Here is a 20,430-nt window from a genome sequence, read left to right on the forward strand (position 1 = left end):
AGATCTTTAAATAGATGCTACATGTGTTATTTGTTTTACTTTTTAAATTTTTATTAAAAAACGTTTGACCTATTGATCAATGGCGTTCACCATATCCCCAAGGTCGTGGAATTGATGTACAAGCTGTGCTTGTATGGTAATTAAAATGAGTGTGTGTATGGATATGCACATGACCAAAACGTAAACTTATTAATAGTTTAACTGGAGGTATTCAAATTTCAGTTAAAATCGAATTAACTGATTGAATGATCTAATTCGGATAATTGGTTGGTTAACCAATCTAATTCGGACAGATGTCAATTAATGATTTTTTGAAAGTTTGATTATCAGGTAATTTGATTCGAAATCAAGTAATTAACGAAATTAATCAAACTTAATTATGTAGTGTTTCAAGACTTAAAATTTCGATTAATTTCGTTAATTCGGTTAGCTTTCAAGACAAATGAACATTATCGATGTATTTTTTATATGTTTTATACTTGTTTTAACAAAAAAAAAATATAAATTTCGTTTTGGTTAATTCGGTTAATACTAGTTCGCATAATTCAGTTAATACTAGTTTAGTTCGGTTAACCATTTGAACACCCCTAAGATTAACAACCTTGGGTGTAATTTACCTATAGAAAAATAATCCACCATCCGTATGCTCTTTTTGAGATAATGCCTAGAACTACCCATAGCTCATTCAACGCTTTCGAACCCATGCCATTCTACATTGATAATAATGCCCATGTTAGTTAAATTAAGACTCAATCGACTAAAATTATATTTTAAATATGTTATATGTTGTATCTGAGTTGGTTTAACGCTAAAATTAATGCTTAGGTTAATAAAATGATATGAATGATACGATATTATCATTTTGAGTGCTAGCTTAAGAAGGACCAATGTAATTAACCTAAGGATGAAAAATGAATAGTGGGAATTTGGATATTTATAGGTTTTTATTTACTTTTTACGAAATTAGATTATTTGTATACACTTTTAGTTGTATGAAAACTTCAACCCATTTTATTTTTATATTATATATTTTAGTTTTAAAATTTTTATTTTTATATTATAAAAAGGAAAAATCCGCGATATGATTAGTGTAACATCTATAGTGGTTAACACGAAATTATATTTTAAAAATATTTTATGGTAAAATTATATTCAAAATTACAAATATCCGACTATTATATATCATATGTACCATAGAGTAGTTAATAGAAAAATTATAGAGGAGGAGAAACCTCCCACAAAATGCTATCACCGTCTAAGTCTAGAAACAGCCATAAAATGCCAATATACTCATCTGACTGCTAAATCTCCGCCCTTCCTTCCTTATCACACCCAACACACTCTCTTTTTCCTTTTTATTTCCCTCTTATACTAATCATCATATATTCATCGTCCCTACCATTTCTCTTCTATCGGATTACAGACCTTCACTTATTTTTTTCTCAATGATTAATACGCTTTCTTCATTATCCTTTCTCTAAAACCACCTTCGTTTTTCATTTCTTTGTCAGCTTCACCGGCTCTATATATCGCCGCCACTTAGTTTTTTTTTTCCTTTATTCAGTTCATTAAAGATCCATTTTCTTTTTTATCTTTTACCTCAAAAGCTTGAAAAAAATGGCTCCAAGGAACAGCCGTGGAAAAGCCAAAGGAGAGAAGAAGAAGAAAGAAGATAAGCGTAATAAATTTTCTATTTCTTTTTTTTTTTCTACTAATCAGCTCATTTTAAGTTTAAAATCCGCCATTATTATTCGTTTTTCACTAAAAATTAACCTCAATTTTGCAGTTCTTCCATTAGCGATGGATATTACCGTACACCTTCCCGATGAAACCCATGTTATTCTCAAGGTTTGTTTTAAAAATGTATTTCATGTTCTTTTTGCAGCTTCCATAATTTATTAACAATAATTAGTAATTAATTACGAGCTTTTGCTTCTAATTTTTGTTTGGCACCATGCGTGTGTGGTGCTTACGAGTTTCTTTAAAATTTAGAGGCGACTTTTCATTGCACATGCTTTTCGAGCTTTGTTAAGGTTTAATTCTGTTAACAGTACTTGTACTCTTTAAACTTTTGTAGTTTAGTCCTTTTGCTTTAAATTTCAGTAAACTAAAATTAAAGTAGGAGCGAATCTGGAAATTTTTTAGGTGGAGTTGGAATTGAATTATAAATTTTTATAGGTTAAAATATAATTTTATCTTGTATTTCACTATTTTTGGGGAATTAAATAGATTTTTTTCATTTTTGGGGTCAAGATGCAATTTTATCACATATTAGCTTATAATCTCATCATTTATGAGGGGATTGAATTACAATTTTCCCATTAAATTTTAAATCAAAATCTTTGAACATATTCATATTTAAGATAAGTTCATAATTTAAATTAGCCTTAATAAAAATAAAAGGATTCAATTTTAAAATTTCAAAAGTAAAGGGATTGGGCATAGAACTAGACCATATTTTAATCCTTGTTACTAAAAATGCTTATTTATTTTTGTATCTCCTATAATTTATGAAAATTAACTGAATTAAAATTCAGCTGTTGCGTGATTAAGTTAGGTTACGGTTGCGTAATTTGACTGTTGTAATATTTTGGTTTTTGTGGACAAATTGGCAAGAAATTAAAATTTTTCTTTTCATTTCATTTTCTATTTTTAATTTTCACATTTTTTGTCTGAATTTTTCATAATTGGTCTAAATTTATTAATTTAATTTTGAAAAAAAATGTGCAGGGAATATCAACGGACAAAATCCTAGACGTTCGTCGTCTTTTGTCGGTAAAAACCGAGACCTGCCACGTCACAAATTTTTCGTTATCTCATGAGGTGAGGATAAAAAGGTGCATGCAATTTTTTGTACATTATTTTGTTAAAATAAATTTAGAAAATAGATTTATTTTGTTTTTTTAATTGAAAAACCTTATTTTTTATTTTTTTAATTTTATAATTCATAAAATTTCGACCAATATATATATATATATATATATTAAAAATCCATGGAAGGACACAAACGTATAGATTCAAATTGACAAGTTGAAATATTGCTGTAAGTCATTGAATCAATCACGCTGTGGCAATCGTTTTCTATCTGTGGATAATTTATGTATAAGTCCTCAAAATCGTATCACTTTATTTAAATGAGTATTTATCCTTTTGTTACATTTAAATAAGCCCTTAATCTATAATTTGTATCCAATTAAGACCCTAACATTTAATTTATACCTAATAAAATATTTCATTTGCAATAAGAGTTTATTTGGATATAAAAAAGGTACAGGGCTTGTTTAACAAAATTAAACTAGTTCAAAGACAAGATAAATTGGGAGGCAAGTTTAAAAAAATGGAGGGCCAAAGCAAAAATTTTGTGTTAAAATAGCTTTAATTGAATTATTAATTTTTAAGTACCAAAGTGATTTTTTAATAAAAGGATTAAAAGAAATTAAATTGAATTATTAAAAGTGTGCATGTACATTTCATTTTTGCTCAATTGGTCAATATAAATTTAGAATTTCTTTTAATATAACGAAAATATTTATCAAAGATAATGTTTAATTTAATTTTCAATTGTCAAAACTTCCGTTATCCATAAAAGAAAATTCCAAAGTTTTTGTATTGAAATGAGAATTGAGAGAAAGTTGGGTGACTTTTTCGCAATTTAGGCTTAGTTAAAGGGCAAGATTTAATCCCAACTGAAACTAATTTTTTTTCATTTACTTTTGTTTTTACACTTTTACAGGTTAGAGGGCCGCGGTTAAAAGATGCGGTCGACGTTTCAGCGCTTAAGCCGTGCGTTTTAACTTTGACGGAAGGTAAAATTTTAAACGAGGAAAAAGTTAATACTATGGCCATTGCATTTGCATGCTTTTAAGTACGTAACTATTATTAACACACAAAAAAAACCCCTAAAAAAATACTAAAATTTTGATTGCAAAAACGAACAGAGGACTACGATGAAGACGGCGCGGTGGCGCACGTTAGACGGGTGCTGGATATCGTGGCCTGTACTACGTGCTTTGGTCCGTCGGCCACTGCCAAAGATCAGATCAAGCCTGACGCTAGCAAGAATGCGCCGGCTGCTGGGGAGAAGGGCGGTGTCGCCGCCAAGAAAACCGCCGCCAGTACGAATAAAGAATCTTTGTCAAAATCTCCAGCGAAGGACGTACCAGTCTATGTAGACGGCGAGATAAGCCATTCTCGTCCTAAGCTTGGCTCCTTCTATGAATTCTTTTCCCTTTCTCATCTCACTCCTCCTCTTCAGTGTACTTTCTCTCTCTCTCGATCTCTCGAGCGAACTTTGAATTTTTTCTTGTTTCCCGCGAGTACAGTTTGAACTTAGCGAGAGAAACTTTTTTTTTTTCATCTCATTTTCAGTTATAAGGAGGACGGCGAAGCGCCATGTTGAGGAGATCGCCACTGACGATCATCTCTTCTCTCTAGAAGTGAGATTTTCCGTTTTCGTTCTTTAACCGCTTGTAGTGATGCGTCTTTTTCTTCGCAAATGCTATATCTCTCTTCCTCTTGAATTTGTAATATAATTTTCTGATAATGATCAGGTTAAGCTTTGCAATGGAAAGCTGGTTCACGTGGAAGCTTGCCGGAAAGGATTTTATAGCGTTGGGAAGCAGCAGATCCTTTGTCACAATCTTGTTGATTTGTTGCGCCAACTGAGTAGAGCTTTTGATAATGTCAGTTTTTTATTTCCCTCATTTTACGATATTACTTCTGTTTGTTTATTTTCCTTTTATCGAAACTACTAAAATGCTTTTTGCCCCCCAAAAAAACCAACAACTAATAAAATGCTTTGAAATGAGATTCGCATCAACTTTTGATCATCTTCATATTTTGCAGATTATGAGATTATGTTGTCTTGCATGCGTTATTTAATGGTTTTCCCTTGATAAGAATGATAATATTTGGTCGTGTAGTTTGTTTATCAGTGAATCTTAAGAGTTGAGGTACTTCTATGGTGGAATCTTTGATAATATTTGTGTTTTTAAGCTGAATGGGTTAGTTTGGAGATTTATTTTGATCATTGGGAAATTTATGAATTCGAGCTTAGGTTTTTGATCTGTTGATATTCTGGAGATGTGATGGATGTTTAGTTAATCTTTGATCATGGATGTGGTTTCTGCTTCGTTGGGATTAAAAGAGATAATACCGCAGTTGTGTGATAACATTTTGAGAATTTGAGGTACTATTGGTGTTAACGTTTGTGACTTCTCTTGGGGAAAAATATATTATTTTAAAAGATGAATGAGTATTGTGGAGAATGATATTAGAGATATTATGGATTTTGATTTTGGTTTGGAATTTTGATGGATGCTTGGTGAATCTTTGATCATGGATATGAGTTGTGCTTGTTTGAATTGGAGTATGATTGGTTGAAATTTTTGTGAACCCTGGTAGATTTTGTTTTTAACGTTGCACTATGGTAAGGAAGTTGTTGATGATGCATAAAGAACAGTTGCTTATTTTGGTTTTGGTGAAACCATGATGATAAGCACTGATGTTTTGTACATTCGTTGAAGTAAATTTGTTATTAATTTTGGAAGCCCAATTTCCTGAAATATAATGGTAAACATGATTAATTTTTCTTATAATTTTTATTTAGGTTAATATGGTTATTAAGTGATACATTTCATTGGTTAGTAATTTATATAATTTCAATTATTTGGAATTATATAGCTTCGAATTTTATATATGGATTTGTCATCGATTTGGACGTTGACTTGGGAAAATAATATTGGATTTGTTTGGTTAAAAGAAACTTTTCGAATATTATGATGTTTAAGCTTTGTACTGCAGCTATTATGTCTTTGAAACTGAAAGTAATAATATTTGAATAGGAAGTTGTATCGAGTACTGTAAGATTTACGTAAGAATTGTATCATGCTAAACTTGTGGATATAATCTATTGTTTGGCTTGACCTTTACATAGTTTTGTAATGGTTAAATTGATGAGAAATTTTTCGATAGTTTGTGTAAAATAAAAAATTGTAGTTAGTATGTGATGCTTGAGGTAACTAGATAAGTTGTTGACTTCTTCAATCGGTTGAAAGTTCTCTTCAAAGAGATTTTAAGGACAATATTACGAATCTGCTGCGCTTCTTTTCTATGTGTTTCCCTTGACTTGTTTTTGTCAAGTAACTAAATTTTGTCTGAACCAAAGTTGTATTTTTCAGTTCATGTTCCCTCTTCTGATTTATCTAAACAACATCCTCATGTTAATATCTTGATATGCATATTACAGGCATACGCTGATCTCATGAAAGCATTTTTGGAACGCAACAAGGTATGTTCATTGCATCACTGCTTGTCATTTAATTTAATTGCTCTGATGAACTCAGTTCAAGATATTGGTTATCAAGATAAACTACTATCGTATTGTTTCACAACTTTGCTTTTCTTTTTGAATTTCTTTTTTCCAGTTTGCGAATCTTCCTTATGGCTTTAGAGCCAATACATGGCTTGTACCTCCAATCGCAGCACAATCACCTTCAAATTTCCCACCTCTTCCTACAGAGGATGAAACATGGGGGGGCAATGGAGGCGGTTTAGGAAGAGATGGCAAAAATGATTTGATACCTTGGGCCAATGAGTTTTCATTTATTGCATCTATGCCTTGCAAGACAGCAGAGGAGAGGCAGATAAGGGACAGGAAAGCATTCCTTCTTCACAGTCTATTTGTTGACGTGGCCATTTTCAGATCCATTAAGGCTGTGAAGCATGTAACGGAAAAGCTGAGTCCAAGTTCAATAAATAATGATGAACCTCTTTACTCCAAGAGAGTGGGGGACTTGAATATTATGGTAATGAAAGATGCTTCGAATGCAAGCTGTAAGGTGGACACTAAAATTGATGGTATCCAAGCAATTGGAGATCAAAAGAATTTGCTGGAAAGAAACTTACTGAAAGGGATCACAGCTGATGAAAATACAGCTGCACACGTAAGACATTTTAAGAAAAACCTTAATCACGAACGAACTTCTCTTCACAATTTAGGATTCTACGTTCTGAATTGGTGAGATTGAAACAACTTTTACATGTCGACTGCAGGACATTTCCACTTTAGGTGTGCTAAATGTAAGATACTGTGGCTATATTGCCACTGTGAAAGTTGAGAGGAGAGAGAATCAGCAAAGCAGTCATCCATCTCAAAGCATTGAACTTGAACAGCCTGAAGGCGGGGCCAATGCCCTCAATATTAACAGGTTATACTAATTCCCACTATATGTTAAGCATCTGTATGTATGAGTTGTATAATATGTTTTTTTTCAAACTATTGATTTGACATATTTTAATATGCTTGATAATGGATCTCCTCTTGAGTGTATACAGTATGATTCAAAAACATTATACTGTTTCAAGCTTGAATAAATCTTTTCTAATGTTCAACATTAATCTTCTTGGAAGGATAACTTAAACCTCAAAGATGTATACTAGTGAATTGGAGGTCGCTTGACTTGCATTTAGATGCTTCTGCTTACATATTTCAAGTTTCAACAAAATTTTCTTTGTGTTTGATAGATGGATCTCTTCTTGAGTGTATTTACACAATGATTTAAATATACTGTTTCAAGTTTGAATTAAATGTTTTCCAATCTTTAATAATCTTTCTTGGAGGGATAACTTAAACATCAAAGATGCAAATCAGTAGATTGGTGGTCACTTGACTTGCATCTAGATGGTGCGGCTCTTGTAAATCTTTCCCTTTGTACAGTATTTATTTTAGGGTTTTGCTAACAAGTATCCATTAGGCAATCTTTTAACATAGACTATTTATTTTAATAACATTGTATTAAATGCATTGGTTGAAAACTTCATTTATTGTTTCCAATGCAGAAGATATTATTATGTATAGTAACCTTTAAGAGCGTCCTTAGAGCACTCGTTAGCAAAATCCTTTGTTTTATCCTGGAGCTCAAACCTAAATGATGGAAATCACAGGATTGGTGCTTGCTTGAATTGCATCTAGATGGCGCGCCTTGTATATAGATTCAAGTTTCAACTAATCTTTCCAAGTTTATTTTTCCTGTAGGAAAGACATTAGCCTCAAAGATGGAAATCATTTATAGGTGGCCGCTTGAGTTATATCTAAATGGTGTAGCTTACAGATCTTTCCAAAATTCCGCTAAATATTTTCTAGTATCTTATTATCCTGAAGGGAAAGCTCAAACCTCAAATATGTAAATCATTATGTTGGTGTTTTTGCTTGAGTTGCATTTAGATCGTCTGGCTTACATGTAGGTTTTTAAGGAGTTTTATCATTTTCTCCATCTTGTAAAATGGAAAAACAGAGTAATTTATTTAGTACCATGCATTTATTGCTCCATAGTTTTGGTATGATTTTTGATTCCTTTGGCTTCATGAGCAGAAATCTTAACAGTTCCTTTTTTTTTTCCTCTCAGTTTGAGATTACTTCTTCACAAAACAAAACCTTCAGAACCCAATAAGCCAGCTTCACCTTCAAAAATTCTGGAACATGAAGAGCCTAGTTCTTCCCAAATTTCTGTAGAGGGTTTGCTGGAAGAAAGTATTGCTAAACTTGAGGAAGAGGAACTCAAACAGGAACCTTTTGTGAGATGGGAACTCGGAGCCTGCTGGATACAACATTTGCAGGACCAAAAAAACACAGAAAAAGATAAAAAACCATCCAGGGAGAGGCCCAAGAACGAGATGAAGGTTGAGGGACTTGGGACACCTCTTAGGTCCCTCAAGAACAAGAAAAAAACAGATGGGAATGTAGGGTCTGTAAACTCAAATTCTCATCCAGGCGCTGTTGAAAAAGTAACTGGTGCTCCTATGGAATCTACGCTTCAAACCAATTCAAGAGATGGTGAACTTGTGTTGAAGAGCAAGTTATCTGAAGAGGCCTTTGCTCGACTTAAAGAATCGGATACTGGACTTCATTGCAAGGTAAATATTCTTGGATACTGATACCATAGAATTTGTTATATGACGAAGCATTTGTCTAATGTGCCCATTTTATGTGACAGTCTTTGCAGGAACTTATTGACTTGTCACAGAAATATTACACTGAAGTTGCTCTTCCGAAATTGGTAACCCTGACTGTTGCTTCCTCATTTTCTTCATTGTGTCTGTAGGTAATGCTATAGAAATTCCTGGTTCTAGTACTTATTAAGCTATTGCAGGTTGCAGATTTTGGGTCTTTGGAACTCTCACCAGTTGATGGGCGGACCCTTACTGATTTCATGCATACTAGAGGTCTTCAGATGCGTTCTCTGGGACATGTTGTAAGTGCTATAGTCTGATATCTTTTGATTCTTAAATGCTTTATTTATACATCTTTATCCAGATTGGAAAGAATTCTTAACTCTATTCTTTTTTCTTCCCAAAGCTTTGTGCAGATCTGCCAAGTGTATAAGTAGTTTCATAATTTTATTAGTTTTCTGAGCAGATTTAATTTGTATGTTTTAGAAACATCATTCACATATATTGCATCATAGTTTGTGAAAATTCACTACAGTCTATCATCTTTTGCTGCCTATCCCATTGTCATAAAATTGCTTCTGGTGTTTTGAGCCTGTGAGATATGGCAATATGTAACACTGACTTCATTATTTTCCTTAATAAGTTATTAGTTGATATTTCTATTCATAATAAGTTATTGGCTGATGTTGCTTTTTTACTCAGGTCAAGCTTTCCGAAAAGCTATCGCATGTGCAGTCACTTTGTATTCATGAGATGATTGTTCGGGCTTTCAAGCATGTTGTGCAGGCAGTGATAGCCACGGTTGATAACAGTGATAAAATGGCTGAATCAATAGCTTCTGCACTGAACCTGCTGCTTGGAGTCCCTGATAATGGAGAACTACACAAGTCTTGCAGAATCCATTCCCTGGTGTGGAAATGGTTGCAGCTCTTCTTGATGAAGCGATATGAATGGGATATTAGCAACTTAGATTTCAATGAAATCAGGAAATTTGCAATTCTACGTGGATTATGCCATAAGGTATTAAAGGCTATGATTTTTTGTCCAAGCTTTTAAGGATTTGTACATGAATTACATTCCACTGTGTTGACTAATTAGTTGTAAGAAGGCTATATTGCCCTTTGCCACTGTTTTTGAAATTACAATGAGATGATGCATAGGACTGCATCCTGGATAGTTTATAACTTTATAACCTAGTTTCATTAGTGCTTTTGTCATGGAAAGAGCATATAAATTATGTAGGTAACAATGCTTCTCCCTGCCCCAGCCCCCTTGCTGTCTCAGTAGATGTAGATGATAGATTCCGCTATTAAATTGGCTAAAAAACACATTTTTACTGTTAAGAATTGAGAATAAGGGAATTCTCTATGGCTATATAGGATACTTTGTATGCCTAGGGAATGGTTATAAACAAAAAAAACTGGATGCGTTGCTGGTAAAATATTGATTTCCTTTCTCTCCTTTGTTTCTTTTAGGTAGGAATTGAATTGGTTCCACGGGATTTTGACATGGATTCTCCTACCCCGTTCCGACCATCAGATGTTGTAAGCCTGGTTCCAGTCCATAAGGTGATAAACTCAATTCATGGAACGTTTTCTTTCTTCCTCCTGAACTTTGTTTCAGAATTTGTTGATTTTATTATTGATTTGTATTTTATTTCTTTTCAGCAAGCAGCATGCTCATCTGCTGATGGAAGGCAACTTTTAGAATCATCAAAAACAGCCTTAGATAAGGGAAAACTCGAAGATGCAGTGACTTATGGAACCAAGGTATATGTCTTTTATCCTATTTCCAAGATTATATGCCTTGTTCCCACCTTGTGCTTCTTCAATCTCTTGTATCTAACCTGTTGTATTTTTCCGGTTTTGGCAGGCTCTGTCAAAGCTGGTAGCAGTTTGTGGTCCATATCATCGAATGACAGCTGGGGCTTACAGCCTTCTTGCTGTAGTTTTATATCACACTGGAGACTTCAATCAGGTCTTGTTGTGAACCATTTCTATCCTTCAATTTGGGCAAATCCATGTTATACTAGAGCAATATTACCCTAAACAATTTTAGAGAAGTATTCTTATCAAATGTTGTCTAATTTTATTTACTGAGAGTTTCAATTTGAATCTAAATTAGTAATCTTTTCCAATTTCAGGCCACTATATATCAGCAAAAAGCCTTGGATATTAATGAGAGAGAACTAGGACTAGACCATCCAGACACAATGAAGAGCTATGGAGATCTTGCTGTATTCTATTACAGGCTTCAGCATACAGAACTTGCTCTTCAGTACGTTTGTTTTCATTTTATGCATTTCAAATCATGGTTTAAAATCTTGTTGCGCGTTGTGAGTTTTTGAATAAAATCTTGCAATATGGTTTAAAATCATTTTTCTTTTCTTTCTGGCTAACCTTTTTAATCTAAACATTTATAAATTATTATTGATCAGATATGTAAAGCGTACTTTGTACCTTTTACATCTTACTTGTGGCATGTCTCATCCAAATACTGCCGCAACATATATAAATGTAGCCATGATGGAAGAAGGCCTGGGCAATGTTCATGTTGCCCTCAGATATCTACACAAAGCTCTGAAGTGTAACCAAAGGTTACTTGGTCCAGACCATATTCAGGTGTAATTTTTTTTATCTTTTCCTATTTAATATTCTTCGATCTTTGTTATTTTCTTTTTCTTTTATATGAATCTATGATGCTATTTTGTTAAATTATCACAAAAATCTTCTTATATGGCTAAAACTAAAGGCATTCTAGAGTTTTTTTTTTTTAAATTTTTCTTGGGTTTTCTTTTAAAGCTCAAGTGCTTGCTTTTATAATCTTAACTGACGAAGTGCATTCATAACTACAGAGAATTAATGGTCTTCATGAGCATGATAAGTTAGATCATACTGTGGTTAGTAAGGCAATACTGTATCAGATGTTGTTGTTGCTGAAATGCAGGTTCTCTAAAAACATGTAAATGACTACATAAAATTTTATTTTCGGCATATACATCCTCCCAAATCAGCTGTTAGGAAGTATCACTAATATTTTATGAAGTTGTGTACTTTTGGTTTCCTTTTCCCCTAACCAGAATAACACTTTTTATGTTAACGTCTCCAGACAGCAGCAAGTTATCATGCAATAGCAATTGCGCTCTCATTGATGGAGGCTTACCCTTTGAGTGTACAACATGAACAAACAACCTTGCAAATTCTCCGAGCAAAGCTGGGCCCCGATGATTTGCGTACCCAGGTATCCTATTCAGTTCATAGATTGAACATGTACTCTATTCAGATCACTAATAGAAGTAACCTGTGGCCAATAAACAGTGCAGCTAGTGGTTCAAACACTTAGTTGACAGAACAAATTATAATGAAGTGAAAGTTGGCAGAAACAGCAGCTTGCTAATTTTTGACATATGCACATCAAGTGCATGAATTAAATCAATAATTTCTGACAGCATGTGTTAGATATGATTAATTTTTACATGTATTTCATTTTATTTGATTCATTTCACCAATGCATTATTGCAACTTCTTATCCCTGCAGGATGCTGCTGCATGGCTTGAGTACTTTGAGTCCAAGGCATTTGAACAACAAGAAGCTGCTCGAAATGGTACTAAGAAGCCAGATGCATCCATAGCTAGCAAAGGCCATCTAAGGTATTATCTTAGATATTCACCTCATAAGTGACTAGGAAATAGTTGATCGTTGTGAATGTCATGTAGTTTCCTTTTTGCTACTTCATGTGCTATTCACATAATTGCTCCTTCTGTTATGTCGGTTTCTTGTATATCTCGGAGTTAGCATGTGGAAAAAGTAATCAATGCCTTCTCTTGGGGATTCTAAAAATGTCATTTGTCTATTTTGGACCGAGCTCTAACTTGCTTATGGACTAATATTTCTCTCTGCTTAAGAAAATTAGAAGTGTCTTGAGCTCATTACCAAAATAAGAGATCAGTTTTTAATATGATCTATGGTACCATAAACACCTCCCTCAGCCTCTGCTTGTCATGGCTGGTGGATTATAGTTTTATTTGTACCAAATTGAGTAAAATGTAAACAAAACTTTAGCTTCTTGTTTCAAATGTGCTGTAGCTGGCCACGATACTTTTGAGCTATATAGCATCTAAAAGGCTTCTGTAGTGATTTAAAAGTTTAATATTGCAGTAATTAGTTGAGACAAGAAATTTTTGGTGCTTGGCCAAATTGTTAGCATTTGTATGCATATTTCCTACCCTTGTGTCTGCTACAGGATAGAATGTTAGACCCTCTTTTTACCATTTGGGGAAATTTAGACATTCTTTTACTTGTATTGATTTTTTATGCTATTTTGCAGTGTATCTGATTTGCTTGACTACATTAATCCAAATCATGATGCGAAAGGGAAGGGTATTGTGGCAGGAAAGAGAAGAAGCTTCGTTATGAAGGTAGGGTGGAGTTTTATTTATGGTTTCTCAAACTTTTTATTGATTGTTGATGATTAAAGCAAGACTCAAAATCCGATTCTCTTTACTAAGGGCAAAGGCTATAGCTTGATATTAGTTAGTATTTAGCTGCTGTCGGTAGGGCATTATCTAGATTTTGTTGGTGACCAAGTTTATGCAGATTGTCTAAAGCCTTTGAAGTAGTTTAAGGTCCTTAATTACTGAGTTGCCAAAATGTCATAATGAGGCCCCATATGACTGATGTACTGCTTAAGTAAACCTTAAAGAAATGATTGCACATTCTTCTCCTAGGAAGGGGGAAACTTTAAATTAAAAAGGAAAGTATCTAGGCATCCTGGTAAAGGCATAATCATGGAAAGACTCAACTGACAAGCCTGGATAATAGGAAGTCCGCAGGCTAGGAAAAGGGCAACATGACTTTTGGCATGCACCATCTGATGCGTGTAACATATTTCTTTCTTTTATTTTACCTAAAATTCACCTCGGATGCTATCTCAATTCTATTCTGCAGGTGAAGGGAAAAGTCCATCCAGAAAGATCTGAGGATTCTCCTAAAGAAGCTGCAAAAGAGGATTCAGATGAAGAGAAACAATTCCCTGAACAGGAAGATAAACCAGATGCTAACCAGCAGACTAGCACTGTAACTTTGCAGCCCCATGCTCCTGTTGCAGAAGAGACAACAGAGGCAAAAATAAACGTTGATAATCACATTCATTCTGAATTACATGCTGAAGGTGATGATGGATGGCAACATGTCCAAAGGCCTAGAGCATCTGCCTCACATGGTGGACGGCGATTAAAGCAGAGGCGAGCAACTATTGGGAAGGTTTTTAGTTATCAGAAAAAGAATGTTGATCCTCATGTGGAATTCCCTCTTGTCAAGGCCACTAATCAGAATAGTAGGTTTTACCTTTTAAAGAAACGAACTATATCTCATGGAGCTTATACAGAGCAGCACACCATGAGCCCCTCCCAAGGTTCAAAATTTGGACGGGGAATAATCAGAACTGTTGCATACAGGGTTAAGTCCACTCCATCTAGTAAAAGTTCAGCTAAAGTCTCTGGAAATGGAGGTGAGGTGCTTAATTCTTCAGGGGGATCTGCTTCTACCTTCGCACCAAATGATCTCCGACCAACAAAAAATTCTCTAGTCAGTCTTGGGAAATCTCCTTCTTACAAGGAAGTAGCTTTGGCTCCTCCAGGAAGTATCTCCAAACTGCATATCAGGCCTGAAACTGATTGCCATGATAGCCAAGAGGCCCCAGACCACAACGCTGAACATCATCAAGATGAAATTAATGAGGCAAAAGACAGTTTTGACCAGGTGACTACAGGGACTGAAAACATATCTAAAGAGAAGAATGAAAATGCTTTGTTGGATTCAACTGATAGTTCAAAAGAGGAAATTGATGCGGTTGAAACCAAAGAAACTAGGTCACCTTCTGTGATGGAAGATAACTCTTCCTTGGTGGTGACTGAGAGAGAGGAAGGACAAGAACTTGAAGTTGGTGGTGATGAGGCTCGTGAAGTTATACAGGATGGCATATACATAAATTGCATGCCGAGTTCAATTGATTCTCCTGAAAAGGAATTCTCTGAGAAGGATTTGTCTCCAAGTTTTGAACCCCATAGTATTTCAAGTTCCGCATTACAAGGGGTAGAAGAATTGAAGGAGAAACCCTTGGTCCTAACTTCCGGTAACGGTCAGGGACTAACCAATAGGAAGTTGTCTGCCTCTGCAGCTCCTTTCAACCCATCAACACCCATTCCTCGTGCTGCACCATGCCCCGTGAACATCGTCCTTCCTCCTGGACCTGGACCTGTTCCAGCCATTGCACCTTGGCCAGTGAACATGCCTATTCATCCTGCATCTCCTCCTGTCTTACCAAATCCAGCATGCTCTTCCCCTCACCATCCATTTCCTTCACCTCCTCCAACTCCAAACATGATGCAGCATCTACCCTTTATGTATCCACCCTATTCTCAACCCCAACCTGTACCAACAAGCACCTTTCCTCTAACTAGTAGCCCTTTTCACCCCAGTCAATTTTCATGGCAGTGCAATGTGGGCCCCAGTGTACCAGAGTTCATTCCGGGGACAGTTTGGCCTGGTCATCCAATGGAGTTTCCCATACCATCACGGATTGTTGAGCCAATTACTGATCAGATATTGGAACCGAAAATCCAAGGTGATGATTCTAACCCTACTTCAGCTTCAATGCTGCCGGTAGATATTGAGACTATTGGAGAAGCTAAGGAAGAAGTCAACATTTCAGCATCTGAAGCAATAAATAGTTCTAATGAAGTATCTAGAGCTGGGTTGGAAAGCCTGCAGGAAAATGGTCACTTGAACCATTGTCTAGACAACTCTGGAAATAAACCGAGCCAATACAACAGCCCAAACAAAAATGCTGGAGGCAGTGTTGAAAGGAAGAGTGATGATGAGAAAACCTTCAGCATTTTAGTAAGAGGTAGAAGGAACCGAAAGCAGACGTTGAGAATGCCAATCAGTTTACTTAGTCGACCATATGGCTCGCAGTCTTTTAAACTTATATACAATAGAGTTATCAGAGGGAGTGAAGTTCCAAAAACTACTGGCCTTTATTTGAGTGATAATTGTACAGCTAGTGCCACAGCCACATAGCTAAAAGCCCTTTTTTTCCTTGCTGATTTTACCGTAGCAAGATTGTCAGAACAGGGTAGAGAACACAAATTTTGATCAGTCCTACGAGAGGCGAAGAGAATTCTTTCTGGCTTTATGGTAACAGACTGCTTTATCCATTGGATTTGTGATCTAAAATGCAGGTTGGTTTTATTTAACTGAGGCCAATTATATCTTTTGCTTTCCATTCACAAAGAGGTGTATATGCATCACATGCCATGTTTCACTATCTTCATTTTTTTGGTACTTCTATTTCGCAAATAATAGTTAGGTCATCATAGCCCTTTTAAGCTCTTTAGAAACTAGGAACACTCTTAAAATCATATAGATGCAGAAAAAATTTCTCTTTCCCTTTGAACTATCATATTAATTATAACAAAACATTTTTCAGGTATTTTATTTGCTTCGTACTAGATTCAGCTATAAGTATGAACAAGGACAAGTGCGGCTTTTCAAATCAGGTAATCATGACTTAACAGTTTTTATGTGTTTTTATCTTTGATGTAGTTTCCATTGGTAATTGTTAATCATTCATTAATTCAGAAAATGACCCTTTGTGGCTGTAACATATAAAAATGAACCGCTAATGAGTTGGCTTGTTGGTTAAGGCAGAGGTCTTGGGTCCTTGAGTACTTAGATTCGAGTTTCATCATCCGTAATTGTGATGTGTGGGTCTCAATCCCACTAGATGTGTATGCCATGTGTGGGTTTTGTCTCTTTTTTTTCAAATTGGTCCGGTTCTGTTTGATTCTTTGTCTGCTATGATTTTGTATTGGTTGGATTCTATATTATAGTTGGTCGGACATAAATTTGTACCTGTATTTATTTTTGAATTTGCTGTTATTATCTCTTATTTTGAATTTTATTGTTTGTTAGTGTTTTAAAATAATTCCCCTAGGATTATCCCTTGGCTTCCTCCGTGTATAAATAGGCTATTTGCCTTGACTAACTGGTGTGTTTTTTATGTGCTCATATGACATTTTGGTTTTCTCCTGCAGGTTCAAATGGTAATAACTATTGGGGATTTAAAGCAGTTGTTAAGGTGACAATTTTGGTCTATACTTTAGTTAGAACAATTTTTTTAAATCATAGAATTTTAAACACTGATTTCACCTTTTCGATCTTCAATAGAAATGACATTGATAGTTGGTTTTATTCAATTGTATATGACTTGAGTTTTGCCTTTTGCTTTATCCGCATCGTTGTATTGCTCAAATTAGCTTAGTTGCTCCGGTTTATAATGATTGCAAATTAGAAAACAGCTTTTGCATCTCCTGTTGTCCCAACTGGCAAGGTACTCTCATTTTTTTGTGGTCACATCGCCCCAGTGTCGTGCTTATAAGTTAGTATTGTCTTCTTTAGATATCCACTGGCTCCTCAAAGCTTTGTCACCCGAAGATATGCCTCCCCAGATTGAAACTCAGGACCTTGTTGCAACCATGGAAGGCTCACCTTCAGCTGATTTTTTGAGGAGTTGGTGGGAATACAAAAGGGACTATACCGGCTTATAGGCACGATGCCAGTGCAATGCAGCACAAGAAAATGAGAGCATCTTGCAGGTCAGCGGGCCTTGACACCTGCAGTTCCATATCCTTTTCTTATGGAATGTTGATGGGAGGTTGGTCTTGGATCCTCAAACAGTGGAGGTATTGTGCCCGGGATGTCTATGCTCGGTTTTTGCCTTGAGTTGTCTCCCAACCCCGAAGAAAGCCCCATGGGTTCATAGAGTTTGAGGAGCGCCTCACCACCAAGGATATGTGAGCATTTGGCCTTGGTGGGGTTTGAATCCATGCCCTATATGACATTAGTGGGTAAGAACACTACCACTTGGCGAGGCGCTCCACAAACTCCATAAACTCGTTGAGCCCTCCTCGGAGTCAGGAGACAAAATTTGGGGTTAAAACTGAATATAGACACCCGGAGCACAATAGCTCCACTCTTGAGGGTCCAAGACCAACTTCCCTTTAACATGGATAAAAATCAAAACCAAAACGCTTCGAGTTTTGACATGGTAATAGTATACTACCAAGTGATAAACAATGGACATGAAAAAATAGTCATGCTTTGAAAAAAGTAGGTATGTTTACAATTACGCTTTGACAGAGAAAAAAATTGACCCATTCTGTCTCAGGAAAAGAAAAACTGAAATTGGAATTCTTCAACTTTGACAAACAAATATGAAGCTAATTTAATCACTTTTTGACACGATCAAAACTCACACATGACAATAGGTTTCAGTCAGGGGTTAAATTCAAACCATGTAGGATTGTGGGGTCCCATTTGAACAACGGTGTTTAGCCATGGATTGACTTCCTTCAATGCTGAGCACACACCAATCTGATGCAAAATACATGATCCATCATTACCAAAACCCCCTTTGATCCATCGAAAAATATCAACAAATTTTCTTCTTTTTTTTTTGAACATGAGTTACTAAATTGTATTCATTTGGAAGTTTGAAGGCAGATTGGACTTGTCTCTTCTTCTCCTCATACAGGAGAATGTTTCTAAAATAATAACTACAAGTAGAGTTATGGCAAGAAGGAACCCATAGCCAATCTTCCAGTCATCCCCTGCGCCAGCGTATTGAATTCCCAGTACGATGTTTAAAGATCCGAAGAAAAGGGCCATCCGTCCGAACCAAAGGTGGTACCAGTTCCAATATCGACGGTACTTTGAATCTTTATTCGGCCGTAGGAAAAACGCCATTACCTGGAATCATATTTGTCACATTTCATCAGTATAAAAGAAGTATATCAGAGATGATTAATTGATAATCATGCATCGCAAACCTGAAGAATGCTAAGCACAAGAACAAAGATTCCTATGCCTCTATGTGCCGGGATATCGGCATTCATGCCTTGGTAAAGTTGTATACCGAGGAGTACGGATGCAAGTCCTAGGATGAACCCCAGGAATTGGATCACAGCATGAAGGTAATACCAGAGTGGATCTTTGTGCTTTAAGTATCTCGGGACGATTGCACCCGCTGGGAGAATTAAACCCCATGCCATTAAACCCAATATGCCGTGGTTTTTCCTCTGGCTTGTGTCAATGTTTAAAACAGATGCTGCAAATAGGGTTGATCCATGGTTATATCATGCTGCTTTTGAAAGAATGATAAGAACTAATAAGAGTTAGTATATGTACCTTGAGAGAAGTCGAACCAAACAGCGGTCTTATCGTCGTGTTTAGTTAAGTGGTGAAAACCAGTAGGGTACCTTGTTCCAAAAGCTAATAAAATCGGTTGTCGGCCAAGACGATGTTCGAACTTGGCTTGAAATGCCAAGTAAATCATTGCCCCATGAAGGGAAACAACCGGTGGAATACCGTTAAGTGGCAATTCACCTTTATCTGGTATGACTTGTGATGCATGGGCACCCTGCAAGTAATACTGCTTGATCCTTGCATGACCTTTTCTATTAAACCATCCCACCATGGCACTAGATCCAAGCATCATCCCGTTCCTCGAAAAACCGATCCCAACCCATCCTGTCGTGTAGACCGCCGATAATATGATTGTCATTACATTATCTTCCCTCTGATGGTACTGCATACACAGTAAGCAATGGTATAAGCTTAGTAAATGATTGGCTAATGGCTAATAAGTTGAAAGAAAAACAACTTACCCTCAGAACAAAGGTATTCCATATAGGTGAACACACCATTTTGGCAGTGGACATATTACCATAAGGTGGTCCAAGGAAACTTAGATCAGTACCACAAAGCTCAGATCTCCCATCTTCACCAGTACCGGCCGTAGTGATTGAACCATTGGTAAGAGGTTCATTCGTATCATGTTCAACCCGAACCTCCTCAAAACCGGCAACCACAAAATCTTTATGTACCATACAAAGAAGGCAAAACCCAACAAGGATCTTGGTAAAGGAAACAAAAAAACTTGGAATTGCCATTGAGATACAAGTGATCAAAGTGGTCTCAATTGACAATGTGAAGAACAAGAAGAAAAAGTGTGAAGGTGAAGTTGTGCATAGTGGTTAAGATGTTTTTTTAAGTTTCTTTGAACTTAAGGTTGCAATTATATGGTTGTTGCTGGTGATGGTTGTTGTTGGTAATCATCATTCCCACCAGCAAACTCATAAACAAATAAGCTTTTTTTTTTTTTTGTCTTTGTCTTGAAATATTTTTTATGCAAATGTATTGAAGTATTTAGGTGGATTTAGATGGGTGTAATTTTAGCAACAAAGGGTTGGATGAAATGAAGTTGTTTTAAGGTAAACTGGTAAAATCTTAATAGTACTGTTGTTCTAAAGCCAATTTGCCTTCTAAAGTAAGCACTACCTTCCTAAACGTTGATATGCTAACTAATAATAAATATATTAATATATTAAAAAAAAACCCATAAAGTGGAAATCTAATTCA

At 35.7% G+C, this 20,430-nt stretch overlaps 2 protein-coding genes across 3 annotated transcripts; one reads left to right on the top strand and one right to left on the bottom strand.

Moving 5' to 3' along the window:
• Positions 1–1,240: 1,240 nt before the first annotated feature.
• On the top strand, positions 1,241–17,207 carry LOC105763905 (protein REDUCED CHLOROPLAST COVERAGE 1). Of its 2 annotated transcripts, XM_012582311.2 has the most exons (25): positions 1,242–1,678; positions 1,787–1,848; positions 2,731–2,823; positions 3,734–3,806; positions 3,939–4,256; positions 4,369–4,436; positions 4,551–4,682; positions 6,248–6,289; positions 6,426–6,944; positions 7,054–7,208; positions 8,406–8,913; positions 8,994–9,056; positions 9,150–9,251; positions 9,652–9,969; positions 10,425–10,517; positions 10,617–10,718; positions 10,822–10,926; positions 11,093–11,226; positions 11,387–11,570; positions 12,058–12,189; positions 12,487–12,599; positions 13,277–13,367; positions 13,897–16,190; positions 16,439–16,508; positions 17,046–17,207. In XM_012582311.2, exons 1-23 carry the CDS (start codon positions 1,618–1,620, stop codon positions 16,027–16,029), a joined length of 5,601 nt encoding a protein of 1,866 aa, XP_012437765.1. In that variant the 5' UTR covers positions 1,242–1,617; the 3' UTR covers positions 16,030–16,190; positions 16,439–16,508; positions 17,046–17,207. The 2 variants fall into 2 exon arrangements, with proteins under 2 accessions (XP_052481049.1, XP_012437765.1); XM_052625089.1 differs by having other exon boundaries at positions 1,241–1,678; positions 10,425–10,718.
• An 886-nt stretch (positions 17,208–18,093) lies between these two features.
• On the bottom strand, positions 18,094–20,112 carry LOC105763906 (cytochrome b561 and DOMON domain-containing protein At3g61750). The gene is made up of 4 exons (XM_012582313.2): positions 19,677–20,112; positions 19,198–19,597; positions 18,840–19,117; positions 18,094–18,759 (listed from the first exon to the last, which is right to left on the bottom strand). The coding sequence occupies exons 1-4, from the start codon at positions 19,959–19,961 to the stop codon at positions 18,481–18,483; spliced, it is 1,242 nt and encodes a 413-aa protein (XP_012437767.1). The 5' UTR covers positions 19,962–20,112; the 3' UTR covers positions 18,094–18,480.
• Positions 20,113–20,430: the final 318 nt, after the last annotated feature.

This window comes from Gossypium raimondii, chromosome 12 (assembly GCF_025698545.1).
Source record: "Gossypium raimondii isolate GPD5lz chromosome 12, ASM2569854v1, whole genome shotgun sequence".
In the NCBI taxonomy this organism is placed as follows: Eukaryota; Viridiplantae; Streptophyta; class Magnoliopsida; order Malvales; family Malvaceae; genus Gossypium; species Gossypium raimondii.